The sequence below is a fragment of the Haliotis rufescens genome, unplaced genomic scaffold, assembly GCF_023055435.1.
Source record: "Haliotis rufescens isolate VD_foot unplaced genomic scaffold, xgHalRufe1.0.p SCAF_14, whole genome shotgun sequence".
NCBI classification, from domain to species: domain Eukaryota; kingdom Metazoa; phylum Mollusca; class Gastropoda; order Lepetellida; family Haliotidae; genus Haliotis; species Haliotis rufescens.
The window spans coordinates 92,034-109,284 of NW_025963824.1; the positions used below are offsets into that span (position 1 = coordinate 92,034).

General features: G+C 42.6%; 1 protein-coding gene across 1 annotated transcript; it reads left to right on the plus strand.

Moving 5' to 3' along the window:
- The first annotated feature begins 2,158 nt into the window (after nucleotides 1–2,158).
- LOC124128374 lies at nucleotides 2,159–11,294 on the plus strand. The gene is made up of 4 exons (XM_046491784.2): nucleotides 2,159–3,099; nucleotides 9,575–9,634; nucleotides 10,111–10,176; nucleotides 10,756–11,294. The coding sequence occupies exons 1-4, from the start codon at nucleotides 2,217–2,219 to the stop codon at nucleotides 11,151–11,153; spliced, it is 1,407 nt and encodes a 468-aa protein (XP_046347740.2). The 5' UTR covers nucleotides 2,159–2,216; the 3' UTR covers nucleotides 11,154–11,294.
- The last annotated feature ends 5,957 nt before the right edge of the window (nucleotides 11,295–17,251 follow it).

The window sequence follows — 17,251 nt, forward strand, 5'->3', positions numbered from 1 at the left end:
GCTCTTGCACTCTGCCAGTGGCAGCAAAACGATGCCAAAGGGTGTGAATGACAGAGGGGGACACCTGCAATCTTCTGCCCACTTCACGTAAAGAAAGGCCATCCTGGAGTCAACCAATAGCTCGTCCTCTATCAACATCAGTCAGATGTCGTCTCTGTGGCATGGTTTTGGAAAGTGTGATAACACGATCATCGTCATCGCCTTCTTAAAGGGAAAGCATGCACGTGCACCATGAACATCACCACTTTCATATGCTGAGCATGAAAATTGTGTTGGTTGTTGCTAAGGACAGGTGCAGCGTTGTGTTTGGGCGACAATATTCCTGTGTTTTGCTCATGTTTTCAATTCATTTGCATGACTACCAGAAGTGTTTCCAGAAAGTGTCAGGAGGATCAGCAATACCCCCGACGTGGTGCAACATGTTGCCAAACATTAGATGATAGTAATGTTATAACACATAATGCCATGACCAATTTGCTAAATCGTGTATTATATATCTGGTGTTCTTTAACTTCTTTTGAGTAGTATATATATTTCACAAAGGTCGGAACTGTGTCCCACATACATACAGGATACACATATATATCTCACAAAGGTGGGAACAGTGTCCCGCAAACACACAGGCTACAGGCTACGCACATATATCTCACAAAGGTTGGAACAGTGTCCCGCACACATACAGGCCACACACATATATATCTCACAAAGGTGGGGACAGTGTCTCACATACATAGAGGCTACACACATGTATCTCACAAAGGCTACACACATATATCTCACAAAGGCTAGACACATATATTTGAGAAAAGTGGTAACAGTGTTCTCCCGCATACATACTGGGTACAAACAGCGAGAAATGTTGCTGTTAATATTGTGATATTTTTTGTGTAATAAAAATACTCAGAGAATTCTATAATAGCAAATATATACTATACTTGATGAAATAAGTTATATTTCTTAGCTGGTGGATGCAAGACTCGACATTAAAATTGTCTCACTTATGAAAAGAATAGATTGGCGTAGAGGCACAGAACACTTTTACAAATTGAGGCACATGATCGTTTACAATCCTCGAACATGAATGCCACAAAAGCCTTTCCATATTCATAAGAAATCTCTTCCAAAACCAGAGTCGATTGTAGTATTCAGACTATATCACGAGCATGTGTTTATGAATCACTATCAAACAGTGATGATCGAAGGTGTTTGCGAAACGATGAGCGCACCCTGTCATACCGGTTGAACCCGTCACAAACGCATGCAAAGGCATGTCAAATATTCACCTGAAAAAGATTTATTAACAAGCACGTAGAGGTCGAGTTTTTTTTATTTTCATAAAATTATGAGCTGTGTTATTTTTTCAAACAGATCCTGTCCCGAGTTTCGAGATCCACAGCCCCTTCCTGAACTGTGGTTCCCGTGTAAGGTCACACTGACATCGGCTAGGCTTGCCATAACTCAACTTGCCTAAACGGGGACTTTATGCAATCACTGATGCTCTGATATTTCCACTTACAATTCATGTAAACTGAACTAAATCATAATCCTTGCAAAGTCAAACGGTTCAAGCTGACATTCTTATTTAGGATGTTTTAGTAAATCGGCGTGTTTGTTGGATCCACCATAAAGTATTGTAAGATAATGTAAATATGTACTGTCTGTTTAAAGTACACTAAATTGTTTGAGTGCGTTTTACGTCCTCCTTTTTTCAATATAAATTCACAAACGTTAGAAGTATTCCGCGTATGAAACGCAATATTCTGATTAAGCTGTTAGCAGTGTTCGAAATACCTGCCTGCCCGACCGTCCGAGACGGGTTGATTTCAACTCGGGCTGCCAGATTTTCAAATTCCCCTGCCCGACGGTCGGGTTATATGTAAAAAATATTCTAAATATTTCCCGATGATAAGCATTAATTCACATGTAAAGATGAATGATAAAATGTAACCAAAAAGAAACCCCGTTAGCTTATCCTGAGAAACATATGATTATAGTGGGCAGGTAGGTTTTGGTCAGGGCTGGCAAGTATTTCAGGTGAAAATTTTGGGAGTTTCATACCCTGCTGTTAGTCATGTTTGCTGTTACGATGGCACATGTACACACAGGAAGTACTTACAGAGCATCTGTTTCCCTGAGCTGGCTTTCGGCCAAACACTTGAGTCGGGCCATGGTATATATATCCCGCATCAGTGCAGCCGTATACAGTAAACTGCGCCATGGAGACGGTATCAACAGTAATAGTCATCGGTCTTGTGTGCTTGTGTGGTGTCAGTGTCGTACATGCTGACACCAGTTTGAGAGCTTTCAATGGCCGACTGAACCTACTAGAGGGAGAGATCAACGCATGGAAACATACAGCTGTTAATCTTGAGACTGAAATGAATTATAAAGTTAGCATTTTGGGGTCATCACTGAAAGAGAATCTGACTAGCACGTTCATTCCTGCCTTGATGGAAGGTCTAGTGAAACAAGCGATAACTGACATCCTGAAAAAAGGTTACATTGAAGATATGATTAGCGGACGTGTTCTGGACGAAGTCAACAGCCTGAAGGCAAGTGTACACAACACAAAGACACAACTTCAGGCAGTAACACAACAGTTCAGACACGTTGAACGGGAGAGAGACACTTTCAAAGAGAGTTTTATAAAACTACGTGACGAGCTGACCCACGACATCCATAGCTTACAGCTGCAGCTGAATGAGACGGAAGCTGGTCTTCATGATGCAAAGATTGTGAACACTGTTCTCAGACAGGATCTGATGACACTGAATACAAGTTGTGTGAAGATGGGTCAAGCGCTTGAACGACTGAACAATGATAACCAATCATGCAGGGTGGGCTTGCGGCGAATGCAGCAAAAGTTCAGTACTGACATTCAGAGTTTAAACAATCAATTAAATCAGACCATTGATGACCTGCATGACTCAAAGCAAAGAATCACTGATCTTACGGAGGACATGATGGCACTGAACACAAGCTGTGTGATGAGAGAAGGGATTGAAGAGAACGATGTTAATGAAACGTCGCTGTCTACATCCTCGTTGACGCAAGTGCCATTCACCACATCGCCCCCTATGTTTCCTGGTGCTGCAGGAGGTGAGACTTTTAGCAGAGATTTCTTATGATTATGGAAACGGTAGTGTGGCTGAATTTACAACCGTCTCTCTTAACATGCCATGCGATAGATGCATGAAATATAATATTATTTCCTTTGAAAAAAAGAGATAAATGTATGTCATGAATTTCAAACAATATATCGAATGCATGCAAAGGATATGCCTTCTGCCTTTAAAATGTGTCTGAACATTCTATGTTCAAACGTGGAGACCGTGAATTAAGCTCATTTAAAAAAAATGGGTTAACAGTGTATGTTAACGTATGACGTACAGAGCATATCGACATAGGGTTTACAGGGCATGTCAACATGAGGTTTACAGGGCATGGCAACATTGGGGCTTACAGAGCATGGCATCATTGGGCTTATAGGGCGTGTCAACATGTCGACATAGGGTTTGCATGGCATGTCGACATAGGGTCTGCTTGGCATGTCAACATGTGGCTTACAGGTATGTTTTCATGGGGCTTAGGGGGCATGTCAACATAGGCCTTACAGAGCATGTCGAGATAGGGTTTACAGGACATGTCAGCATACGGCTTACAGAGCATGTCGAGATAGGGTTTACAGGACATGTCAACATAGGCCTTACAGAGCATGTCGAGATACGTTTCACAGGCCTTGTCAGCATACGGCTTACAGAGCATGTCGGCAAAGAGTTAACTGGGCATGTTAACATAGGGTTTACTTTCAACTATTATTATTTCCATTACCCACGCATCCCACAGATTTATTAGAATACTATTTCATATAGTTGAAAAAACAAGCTGTTCAAGGGAGAATATTTTATTGCGGTAAGGGCTTATGCCACCATACAGTGCGGACGCTAACCGTAGGTCAGGACATGCTCATCCTTTTCGCGAACACCTGGTGTCATCACTGATTTTCAGTGGTCATTCACATTTTTTTACCTCTATTTGCCCTCTATATCCAAAATTGAATCTGTTTCGGCGGATAATCTAGATTGGTTAATCTCTTGCATTGTCAATTTATGCATTTGCAGTCACGGGTCTAGTTTCATCACTTGGTCTTACCTTGATCAGGTGGAAAAACACAAAGTAAAAGCGTGATCTATAGTATACATTGACAGATGTCCCGTGGAGAATTATGATACAGACACAATAGTTTGGTTTTCGTGCTATATACATTAGGCCTAGTTGCATGGAATGTTGTCTGCCATTTTCATTTGGCATTGATTTGGTTAACCATTTATATAGACATTTTGCTAAACGGGGACATTTATCACCAAATACATGCATTCAGCTTTAATAGCGCCCCAAGAGTACGAATAATTAATTCCATACTGGAATACAGACATAGGGGTATAGATGTCAGTAGTTGGGTCCCCAACCCGGAACACAAGTTTTCATGTTTGTGAAGGAGTTATTAGGGAACATTAGTGTAGAAAATTAGTTTGAAGCATGAATGAAAATCCGACGTCAGTGTGATAACAGTGCCTGACATATCTGTGAAAGGTATCTTTGTATGACACGCGGAGTGAGTGAGTATGCTTTTAGCAATATTCCAGCAGTATCACGGCGGAGGACGCGAAGTAACACAAAACTGTGACAAGTCATAGACGGAAACTGAACAGCAAATATCCTTCCGCCGTACATGTACTTGACCCAACACTGTGCACCAACAGACGCTTCACATGCAGGCTGATCATTTTCAACATCGATGTCCATCGCCTCCATCATCATACACATCATCGGCATCCACGACTTCTTCAGCCCACAACCCCCTAACCCCATGCACATGGTCATTCCAATAATTTAAATAAATTTTGATTCAGAATAAGGATAAGGATTTTGAAAGCAAACTTGCCACCGTTCTGAGTCCCTTTCAAATAACTGTTTTTCTGATAAGACGGAAGAAAAAAGTTATACAGCACTGTCTATATGTTTCAAACGCTCTACAGAAATATAGATTCTCATCATGGATACAGGAGTTATAGCTATTGTATCACAGACGCCGAAGGTTCCGGCGCAGAATAACTACACAAGATGAAACATTGCCACCTTTCCGAGTTCCATTTTAAAATAACTCGTCTTCCTGATTGAATTGTCAGAACCGCATTGTCAAGGGTTTTCTAACGCACTGTAGACATAGATAAATGTTCTGTTAACTGGTATATAGCAGGTATAGATACCGTTCCGTACACCTGTATAGCTAGCTGGCTTACCCACTAAGAGACCAAGCAGAATAATATTGACTCTTTTAGGAGAGTCCAGTTGAACAACATTTAGTCCCGTAAATATAGTTATCTTATCTATACAAAGGGACAGACAGAAAATTCGTTTTCATTTCACTCCCGTCTCCGACGACTTTTCAAATTAATGAGTAGGCACGTTTGACCCAGTCGTTTTAGGCGGCGCAGTTCGCCGTGCAGAGATCGCCGAATCCCAGCGGATGTTCCTCCTACATCAAGCTGACACACCGTGGTATAACCGAAATACTGTTAAAAGCGGCGCGAAATAATGGTCATTCAGTATATCCTTTTTGACGATCCTTTATCGATAAATTATAAAGATCATATTTCCCAATAATGTTTGGATGATGTTTATATGCTTACTACATCAAACTTCAGATAACCAACGAGTCTTTAACCCACAGATTTAGCTCCTACTTTACGGACTTAAGTATGCACATGTGTTATTGTTGTGACCGAGTTAAATACCCGAGCGCATTCATTTACGGTCAAATTTCATGTTCAGTAAAGATTTTGAATATAAGCAATACGAAATGTAACAGCGACAAGGCAACACTTCATCACTTTGTCAGTGGCCGAAATGTTTCAGACATTTAACATTCAAAATGGTGGCTATCGTCGCGATAGCTTACGGTGCTGTGTTTGCTTGTGATAAGGTTAAGTAACTGGTCAGTTGTTATCGGTAATTTTCCGATACAAACAATCTTACAGTCAATAGATGGAGTCGTTACGTAACAGTCAATAGATCGAGTCGAACCTCGGTCACTCCAGTTGCCCATTCGATGACGAGCCTGTCCTGTCCAGTTAATGGTGTTAATGGTGTATTCGTGGATGGACTAAAGCTTAGTAAAGTTCATGTGAGCATCAAACCTTGTATGAGTGTGCGCCAGCACATGAATGTTTCGGAAGGATAAACGGTCGTCGGACCATTCCCTCCAGGACGCACATCACGCGACTGGATTTGGCAAGGATACGAAAACAGGTTTGATAATGAACGACGCAGACTGAAGCTGCGTAACTCAGTCAGTCAATGAGTTGTGTTTAACGCCGCTTTTAACAGTATTCCAGTTATATCGCGGCGTGTCAGCTTAATGTGGGAGGAAAGCCCGAAGTGATGCAGGTCTCAGAAGTTTACCACTTTGGTGAAACCCACGAGCACGGTGGGTGCTGACAAACCTAGAAACATAATCGGGGCGAACCGGGATTCGAACCTACAATCATAGGTTTCTGGCGTGCCCAAGGGACGCAACTCTGCACAGCGAATTGCGGCGCCTTAGACGACTGGGCCATCCCGCACTCAGCAATATTCGAGCTAAATGACGGCGGTCTGTAAATAATCGAATCTGGACCAGACAATCCAGTGATTAATATCATGAACATCGATCCACGCAATTGGGATCGATGACATGCATCAACCAAGTAAACGAGCCTGACCACCCGATACCGTTAGTCGCCTCTTACGACAGGCATAGTCACCATTTACGGCAAGCATGGGTTGCTCAAGACCTATTCTACCCCGGATCTTCACGCCGACACAATGCTTTGTCGCAGGATAAAGTAAAGTCGGTGCCTTTGATCTTTTAGCAAAGCATCTTATAGAATATAAATAAAAAAAATATTTTAAGCACGATGATGAGGTATATTTCTTCTATAAATGAAGTAGGCTTATTTTTTTACCTCAACATGCAATCTGAAACGAAATATGGTAAGGCGGTAGTAAGATCTAGTATCACTCCACACTGTATTATCTTAGAGCTATGATCGGCACAAGCAGTCGAGCGCCAAACTATGCCATGCTCCTAACCAGACACGTCACACTGACGTCATAGCTCGCCCCTTCGCCAGTCAAGGCGTTTCTTGCGTTTCTTGACTGGCAGTGGGACGTGTCACTCGTGTTAGGACGTAAACGGTGGGTAAGTTTTCCGCTTGTACTTCAGAATTGTGTTAGGAAATTAAATGAAACAAACATTGTAAATATTTTAAGATTGATGTACAACAGAATACATTTTGAAGGAATCAGGTGCTTGCTTCACACAATGTTTACACCCAGACGTTTGTTTAGCCTGTCACCGGGGATAACAAACGTCTGGATGTAAACATTCATACTTCGTTTCAACTGAAAAGCTTGTTCTATTTTAATCAGTATATTGCATAATATATGCTTGTAAGTTTGATCTCTGAACTAATAACAATTATTTACAACTGGGACTGAAGACTATATGAGATGATTCTCAATCTGTTCAGTCAAGTGTCGGATGTGTTTTTTCGCTCATATTTTTAAAACGTTGTCCTGCATCACAGAACGGCCAAATGTGTCAGCCATATTATTTTTACACTCAAGGCCTGCAGCTTTGTTCTTCGAATCCGGAAAATATTATCAGGAACAAATGTATTTTTGCATTGTTTTTGAAGAATTGCAAGGAAATGTAGAATATATAAGAGAAAATGTGCATGATTCTCATTATTTTATGACTAAGTTAGAACGGACGTTAAATGCGAAAACAATTTGGCGAATGTCACACGGGCAATCGGCATTTCAGTCTTATCACTTTATAGAGCCACATGTTTATTCCCTTCTTTACACAACCAAACACCGTATCAAACATCTTGTAGTGCCGGCGACAGTTTCTGCCTCAGATAGTAAGCTGATCTGTGATGAATGTACTGCCGCATCGCTCGGAATGCTGAATTATGACAGTGTTGCAAATGGTTTTCCTGACACTGAATTACTACTCTGTTGCACACGCGCGTAGTGAAGTAGACCTGTTGCTCTTTTACATTCATTGTATGCCCCATTGTATATCATCAAGAAAATGTCATCACTGAAATATTAATCTGTAGCATGTCGTATAGCGACGTTTGTAATAATGTGTAGCCCGAGACACCAAACGACGTAAAATGCACCAGTTTCAGAGTCTAGTTAAGAGAGTGTTTGTATTGGGGAGGGTGGGGACTAAAACATCAAGCAAAGTCACTTGGAACAACAAATAATTTACGATAGGTCGCAGCACTCTACATTTAGTAGCCTGTTATCATCAATTGGCAAAGGCAATATGGACCCAGAGAAACCATCAAGACAGTTGTCGATTTGACGATGTAACAGTTGTGTAAAATGCCCATTGTCCACAGACGTTGAAATGCACGAGAAATATATTTTCCTCCAGAATTGCACTGGTGGGCGTCATATCCTGGTCAAAATATATATAAGGGTGTGCATCGATTCTCACTCGCAACAAATACCTGAGTATTATTTAAATATGCAGTAGTAATAACATAGCAGGCAATGAAAATTAGAAAACAATGTTCAGTATTTGACCTGTATGAGCGAAGAAGGTTTGCTATTCACAGTATTGATACTCAAATGCAGATATTATGCAACAACGCAACAACTTGCGGGGACCATTTCATTGTCATAACGATTCCACCCACAACTAACGAAGTCAGACTAAAATACTAATCATTCCATAATTGGGAATTAAGGGTAGGTAGCTGATGTAATACCATGTTGTAAAGTTCCAAAATAATAAATGCACATATTCTGTGTACAGCAATATAAACTAACATGTTTAGTCCTTAGTCCTCATAATGGTAACATATAAAACCCTAAAGAATATCATATGTCTACTAGCCTAGTCGTTATGATATCTGAACTAGGCCTATTGGGATGTTTGGCAAGGAATATAGGACGAGTGCCAATTTCTATCGCTGATGTAGTAATGTTCATTTTTGTTGTATGTTGTATGATTATATTATTATGACAACAAAATAACAATCTATTCAGTTCCTGCAACTTCAACCAAGAGAAGAGATATATCTCAGAAGTGATAAAAGCAATCTAAATCTAATAAATATAAGTGATTTCCAAAAGTTGTCAGTCACCATGCCATGATATATGAATAAGCCTCTACTGCAACAAATGTATTATAAGTTAAGTTCGTCAGTGAATAAATTTGAAAGTCACACATTTGTTGAAAGGCAAAAGCTTCTCTGAGGCCAGTAGTTATAATGTTTACCTGCAATATATAGTTTTCTGAACAGCATATATTGGGGTTTTGGGTGGTGGGTAGCCTAGTGGTTAAAGCATTCGCCCTTCGCGCGGAAAAACTGGGGTCGATTCCCCCACATGGGTACAATGTGCAAAGCCCATGTCTAGTGTTCCCCGCCCAGATATTGCTGGAATATTGCTAAGAACCTGTAAAACCCAACTCACCCAACCCAACTGAACAGCATATTTTGTGTTTCAGCCTCGAACGACTCGAGTCAGGGAGAAAGGGCTGCACAGATGACGACAGTGACGACCCATGGTAGGTGGGAGAAGCCAGCAGGTGGTAGATACTGTCACTGTCCAACTTTGTACGAGATGAGGTCACATCAACATGTGACAAATATAAGTCTGAAAGTTCACTCCACAAACCTTCATATGAACAGTCTCTACAATAACAAATTGATAAATGTAGTCTCTTATTATTCTAATAATTTGAAACAAGTCGATTGTATTGCCAGTACCACCATAAGACTCAATCCAACAAGCCTGTACAGACGCGCGGCTCAGATGAACAGCAATCTCAAATTTTGTACATGTGTTGTATATTTATGATAGGCGTTTGAGTGATTTATTAGTCGCTAGACTACCTTATAATAATACCTCTACTAAGATGAATGGTTTTGAAATTGTATTCATCAGTCAAAATTTTAAAAACCTAAACTTTGTCGAATATCTTGTATGTATAATGCATATGTGGTCTGTATTGTTTTCTGAACAGCATGTTCTGTGTTTCAGCCTCGAGCGACCCGAGCCGGACCACGAGGACACCAGTGACGACCACAAAAAAGCCTGCTACACAGGGTAGGTGGGAGAACCCAGCAGGTAGAAAGCCCACACTTTAATCCCTCCAACAATTAACAAGCTGGGGTATAGACCCGTGGGGGTTCTGACTTGCGTCTTGCATGTCACCGTATTCCAGTTGTGTCGATCAGTGCTCACGTTGTCAACCACTGGACTGTCTGTCTGTACCAGACTCCGCCATCTTATTGCTGGACTACTGCTGAGTGCGGCGTAAAACAACAAACACACAGACTGACATACTCCAATGTCATGTCTTATAAGATCTATCTAATATTTCCAAACAGCAACTGTACTGACAGTATCATCTCATAAAGCTCAGTTCATCAAACGTTAACACTCGCCAGCCACACACAGAATAATGTTACAACAACTGGATGTGACAGAAAGATTTTAAACATTGACCACATAATCCTTGATTACATGAACCAGCTGTCGTCCTTCCCCTTGATCCTTGTGTTGTCAGCCATGTTGGAAGTGGTTGATGACGTACCGTGTCACGTGTCACCACGTTGAGGTGTGAACCATGTAGATGTATGACGAAGATGTCTGGAAGTGTACAGAGTTTACTTTGTGTTACAGCGACTTCATCACCAGCAGACTGCAGGGACCTCTTTGACGCCAGCAGCGACGGGAACCTGGAGGAGGTGAAGCGGCTCCTGTCTCAGGGCGTGGACGTCGACTGTAGGTGGGGGAGGAGCTGGACACCGGTGATGGGGGCAGCAGGGTATGGACACAGAGACGTGGTGGAGCTCCTGGTGAGTGAAGGGGCCGATGTGTCACTGGTGGACGGGGACGGTTACAACACCCTTCACTTCGCCTGTTATGGAGGAGACTTGGAGACGGTGAAGTATGTGCTGTCTCTGAACGTGGTGGACATCGACGCCAGGAACAACAGGGGGCGGACGGCGGCAGACGTGGCGAGACTCTGGGGACATACGCGAGTGATGGATCTCCTCGTGTCCCGCGGCGCTCAGTGACGTCAGTGTCGTGTTTGTGTGGACGGTGGGGGAGACCTGACAGTGACGTTGTGTGCCGTTCACGTCGTCGTGTGTACATATGTCTTTATTTACGTGAAACTGTTTCTTGTTTTTGGAGATGAATAAAACTTGTAAAAACTTTGTCAGACATTTTGTCATTTGTTGTGTTTGGAACTTCGCATCATCAGGTAAGAAAATTGTTATCTGAGTGTAAATAGAGATGATGTGTGATTTGTATGTAAACAGCGCACCTCGTGATATGTTCATGCATGTCGTCATATATTTCTGTGTTAGTTTTACGGCAGAAGTTTGTAATTAATCGTGAAAAACACAAAAAACCTGTTTGTTTACATCTCGCTGCACTCGGTGACGTCAGACCGAGGCGAGGTTCGCCCAGCTGACGTGGCGCCAAATGTACAATGACAGTGACGTCACACTGTCGATGACGTCACGGCATTCCGGCTTAGGTCTAAACACTAAAGCTGCCGGCTGTTTTCTCTGCTAAATACGATATCGGTAATTCACAGGGCGGCACAATGCTGGCTTCGCGACATATGCAAGTACAGCACAGGCCTCATGTGGGCGATATAGATTAACAAATGGAGATGTGTTGCATATTATTGCTGCTGAAATTTAAAAAGAAATATTTCTGATTGGCGAGATATTTATTTTCTCTCTCCCATTTCACCATTTCAATCAAGCTACTTCCCAGCGGGTGACACCTTCTTTACACTCTCGTCTTACGACTGACCAGATTCCCCCGATGAATTCAGAGCTATAGATAGGGTTTGGGTTATTTGTTGTTTTTCACCCAGGGGCAGGATGCCAGAGGGATATATATTTCCCTCCTCTTCAAACCTCACTTTGAAGTCGAATAAAATTCAAAATACATCAGACACGCAGATACACTTCACAGTTTTGTATACTGTGAACTTTCCGCCATATTAGATAGTGATTACAAAATCACATTTCACATGTAGCCTACCGGTAATAAGACGCCTGTAACATTACGCGTATTTCAAACTCAGCTGTGATACATACATCCTTGAATTCCTCATACATTTTAGAATCAAATGACACATGGTCTCTGTCACCAATACAAAGTGCCGAGATCAAATCAAGCAAAATAAGTTAGGTGTGAAAACAACGCTGTGCTCGAAAAACTGCACTTGTTTGAAATGTAAACAAAGGTAAATACGTATTTTACAGTGCAGCATTTTCCCCTTTTTTAGCTATCCATTCGTCTATTCGTTCAGAATATGCATGAGAAGAGAATTATAGGAAGAATTAGGAATTAAAAATAGATACATTGCTATGATTTGATATTTTTCAACAGAAATTACTTGGGAGTGTCAAAGTCAATATTATAAGTTCATATTAACAACTTCCATGAATAGCCGTTTCATTTTATTTTAAAACTTAAAGTGAATATATTACTTTAACCAAATGGATATTTTGCGTTAAAATATACGCACACATTTCCAGGAGAATTGTCTTGGTCTTGGAATAGTTTTTTTAGGTCGTTTGATAAACACAACAGTGATATCTAACGATTCGCAGGTGCGCGTTGTCACAAACGATTTACGAATTATTCCTCTCGTTTTGTATTATACAACCAAAATGTTCATCTTTTTCTAAATATTGTGATCACAGGATATTAAACTAATTACTTTATTTCTCCAAGAATTGTAAAAAGTAATTAGGGGAGGTAAATATATATGAATCAAACTACCAGTGTCGTCTTTCTCCGACGCTGTCAAAGACATACAACCAGCCATGACATCAAATAGAACGGTGTCATGTTTTAAGTATTTCATTACATTTGATCACAAGACTAGTACTCCATTAATAATGGTGCAACATAAGCCAAATTACACTTGACCAGTCAGAAAAATGTTGTGATCTGAGGACTAATTAACAGCTTACATAGGGCCATTCATTTCGCTATTACTTCTTTTTTTATTAAGTAAGTTTCATCATTTCTTACGGTAATATAAGGGAGTATACAGTTTTTCAATATCGATATTTGTGTTGGAATAGTTTGGTTACTCGTGAACAAAATACCACGAAAATATACTGTCCCACATCTAATGCTCACCAGGTGACCTGAGTTAAAATAAACTGGAACTAAGCATAGCTGAGTTATGCCCCCTTTTCTTTTTTCGTGTGTAACCTATCTGTCGCCTTTTGACGTCATAGAGAAAAATCAGTTTTCGTCATTTACGGCAGGCTATTTTTTGCATTAAATGTATGTCAGGCAGACAGACAGACACACAGACACACAGACAATTTATTCAATAAAAGCCACTGGCCCAAAATACATACATATGCAGGAATACATAAAGCCTGCGCAAAATGATATTTACATTATTTACATTTGTTTTTGTTTTTATTCTTATAAATTCGCAGTGGATTATTTACTATTTACCCTAAGTTGATGAGCTTTGGTTAAGAAAAATAGATATTTTATATAAGGTATCATATGCATCTGAGGAAATAATAGAGATACAGTTACCGTATTCGACGTAATAAGCGCCCCGCTCTAATAAGCCCATGGCGATATTTCCTAATTAGCACCCCTTCCGATTGATCAATGTACACAAGACTTATTGATTCGTGTATAATACTCACTCGTGTGTTATATGCACCCTTAATTGTGGGCAATTAAATTCTGGAAAAATATATCTCTCGTGTATGATACGTACATACTTTTCTTTTGAATCATTTCAGGCTGTCAGCATAAACTACTGTACGAAATTCACAATTTTTCAACTCTGTTTTTGTTCTCACCAAAATTATATTCTAATAAGAGCCCACTATTTCCGGGCGCTTAATACGTCGAATACGGTATGTAATATATTTATCTAAACGTGCATAACCGGAGCTGTAGGATTCACAAATTATTAATAAGTCTTTCTTCATATAGTTAGGCATGGTATCTTCCAGTATTTACTGCTATTGGAAAGTTACTTAAAATCCTTTTTAAGTGAGATGGAAGTGGTGAATTTAAGTAATATTCAACACTTAGTAGCGATTTAAAATGTTTATAGGAATGAGTCAGATAAACTGTTCACATTTACATTCCAGGTTTGCTGTCTCTGTTTAAACATGGAAATAAAAACAATCTTATCCCCAACTTCTTGTGCTATAGTTTTAATGTGTGCGGCCCAGGTGGTGCGACCTGAATCATCCAGAACAGCTAGCATCTTGTAACACTGATATATGGTAGTCTCTCCGGGCCCAGGTGGTCCAGGTGGTCCAGATGGTGCGACCTGAATCATCCAGAACAGCTGGCATCTTGTAACACTGATATATGGTAGTCTCTCCGGGCCCAGGTGGTCCAGGTGATGCGACCTGAATCATCCAGAACAGCTAGCATCTTGTAACACTGATATATGGTAGTCTCTCCGGGCCCAGGTGGTCCAGGTGGTCCAGGTGGTGCGACCTGAATCATCCAGAACAGCTGGCATCTTGTAACACTGATATATGGTAGTCTCTCCGGGCCCAGGTGGTCCAGGTGGTGCGACCTGAATCATCCAGAACAGCTGGCATCTTGTAACACTGATATATGGTAGTCTCTCCGGGCCAAGGTGGTCCAGGTGATGCGACCTGAATCATCCAGAACAGCTAGCATCTTGTAACACTGATATATGGTAGTCTCTCCGGGCCCAGGTGGTCCAGGTGGTCCAGGTGGTGCGACCTGAATCATCCAGAACAGCTGGCATCTTGTAACACTGATATATGGTAGTCTCTCCGGGCCCAGGTGGTCCAGGTGGTGCGACCTGAATCATCCAGAACAGCTGGCATCTTGTAACACTGATATATGGTAGTCTCTCCGGGCCCAGGTGGTCCAGGTGTTGCGACCTGAATCATCCAGAACAGCTAGCATCTTGTAACACTGATATATGGTAGTCTCGCCGGGCCAAGGTGGTCCAGGTGATGCGACCTGAATCATCCAGAACAGCTAGCATCTTGTAACACTGATATATGGTAGTCTCTCCGGGCCCAGGTGGTCCAGGTGGTCCAGGTGGTGCGACCTGAATCATCCAGAACAGCTGGCATCTTGTAACACTGATATATGGTAGTCTCTCCGGGCCCAGGTGGTCCAGGTGATGCGACCTGAATCATCCAGAACAGCTGGCATCTTGTAACACTGATATATGGTAGTCTCTCCGGGCCCAGGTGGTCCAGGTGATGCGACCTGAATCATCCAGAACAGCTAGCATCTTGTAACACTGATATATGGTAGTCTCTCCGGGCCCACGTGGTCAAGGTGGTGCGACCTGAATCATCCAGAACAGCTAGCATCTTGTAACACTGATATATGGTAGTCTCTCCGGGCCCAGGTGGTCCAGGTGATGCGACCTGAATCATCCAGAACAGCTAGCATCTTGTAACACTGATATATGGTAGTCTCTCCGGGCCCAGGTGGTCCAGGTGGTCCAGATGGTGCGACTGAATCATCCAGAACAGCTGGCATCTTGTAACACTGATATATGGTAGTCTCTCCGGGCCCAGGTGGTCCAGGTGGTCCAGGTGGTGCGACCTGAATCATCCAGAACAGCTAGCATCTTGTAACACTGATATATGGTAGTCTCTCCGGGCCCAGGTGGTCCAGGTGGTCCAGGTGGTGCGACCTGAATCATCCAGAACAGCTAGCATCTTGTAACACTGATATATGGTAGTCTCTCCGGGCCCAGGTGGTCCAGGTGGTTCGACCTGAATCATCCAGAACAGCTGGCATCTTGTAACACTGATATATGGTAGTCTCTCCGGGCCAAGGTGGTCCAGGTGATGCGACCTGAATCATCCAGAACAGCTAGCATCTTGTAACACTGATATATGGTAGTCTCTCCGGGCCCAGGTGGTCCAGGTGGTCCAGGTGGTGCGACCTGAATCATCCAGAACAGCTAGCATCTTGTAACACTGATATATGGTAGTCTCTCCGGGCCCAGGTGGTCAAGGTGGTGCGACCTGAATCATCCAGAACAGCTGGCATCTTGTAACACTGATATATGGTAGTCTCTCCGGCCCCAGGTGGTCCAGGTGTTGCGACCTGAATCATCCAGAACAGCTAGCATCTTGTAACACTGATATATGGTAGTCTCGCCGGGCCAAGGTGGTCCAGGTGATGCGACCTGAATCATCCAGAACAGCTAGCATCTTGTAACACTGATATATGGTAGTCTCTCCGGGCCCAGGTGGTCCAGGTGGTCCAGGTGGTGCGACCTGAATCATCCAGAACAGCTGGCATCTTGTAACACTGATATATGGTAGTCTCTCCGGGCCCAGGTGGTCCAGGTGATGCGACCTGAATCATCCAGAACAGCTGGCATCTTGTAACACTGATATATGGTAGTCTCTCCGGGCCCAGGTGGTCCAGGTGATGCGACCTGAATCATCCAGAACAGCTAGCATCTTGTAACACTGATATATGGTAGTCTCTCCGGGCCCACGTGGTCAAGGTGGTGCGACCTGAATCATCCAGAACAGCTAGCATCTTGTAACACTGATATATGGTAGTCTCTCCGGGCCCAGGTGGTCCAGGTGATGCGACCTGAATCATCCAGAACAGCTAGCATCTTGTAACACTGATATATGGTAGTCTCTCCGGGCCCAGGTGGTCCAGGTGGTCCAGATGGTGCGACTGAATCATCCAGAACAGCTGGCATCTTGTAACACTGATATATGGTAGTCTCTCCGGGCCCAGGTGGTCCAGGTGGTCCAGGTGGTGCGACCTGAATCATCCAGAACAGCTAGCATCTTGTAACACTGATATATGGTAGTCTCTCCGGGCCCAGGTGGTCCAGGTGGTCCAGGTGGTGCGACCTGAATCATCCAGAACAGCTAGCATCTTGTAACACTGATATATGGTAGTCTCTCCGGGCCCAGGTGGTCCAGGTGGTTCGACCTGAATCATCCAGAACAGCTGGCATCTTGTAACACTGATATATGGTAGTCTCTCCGGGCCAAGGTGGTCCAGGTGATGCGACCTGAATCATCCAGAACAGCTAGCATCTTGTAACACTGATATATGGTAGTCTCTCCGGGCCCAGGTGGTCCAGGTGGTCCAGGTGGTGCGACCTGAATCATCCAGA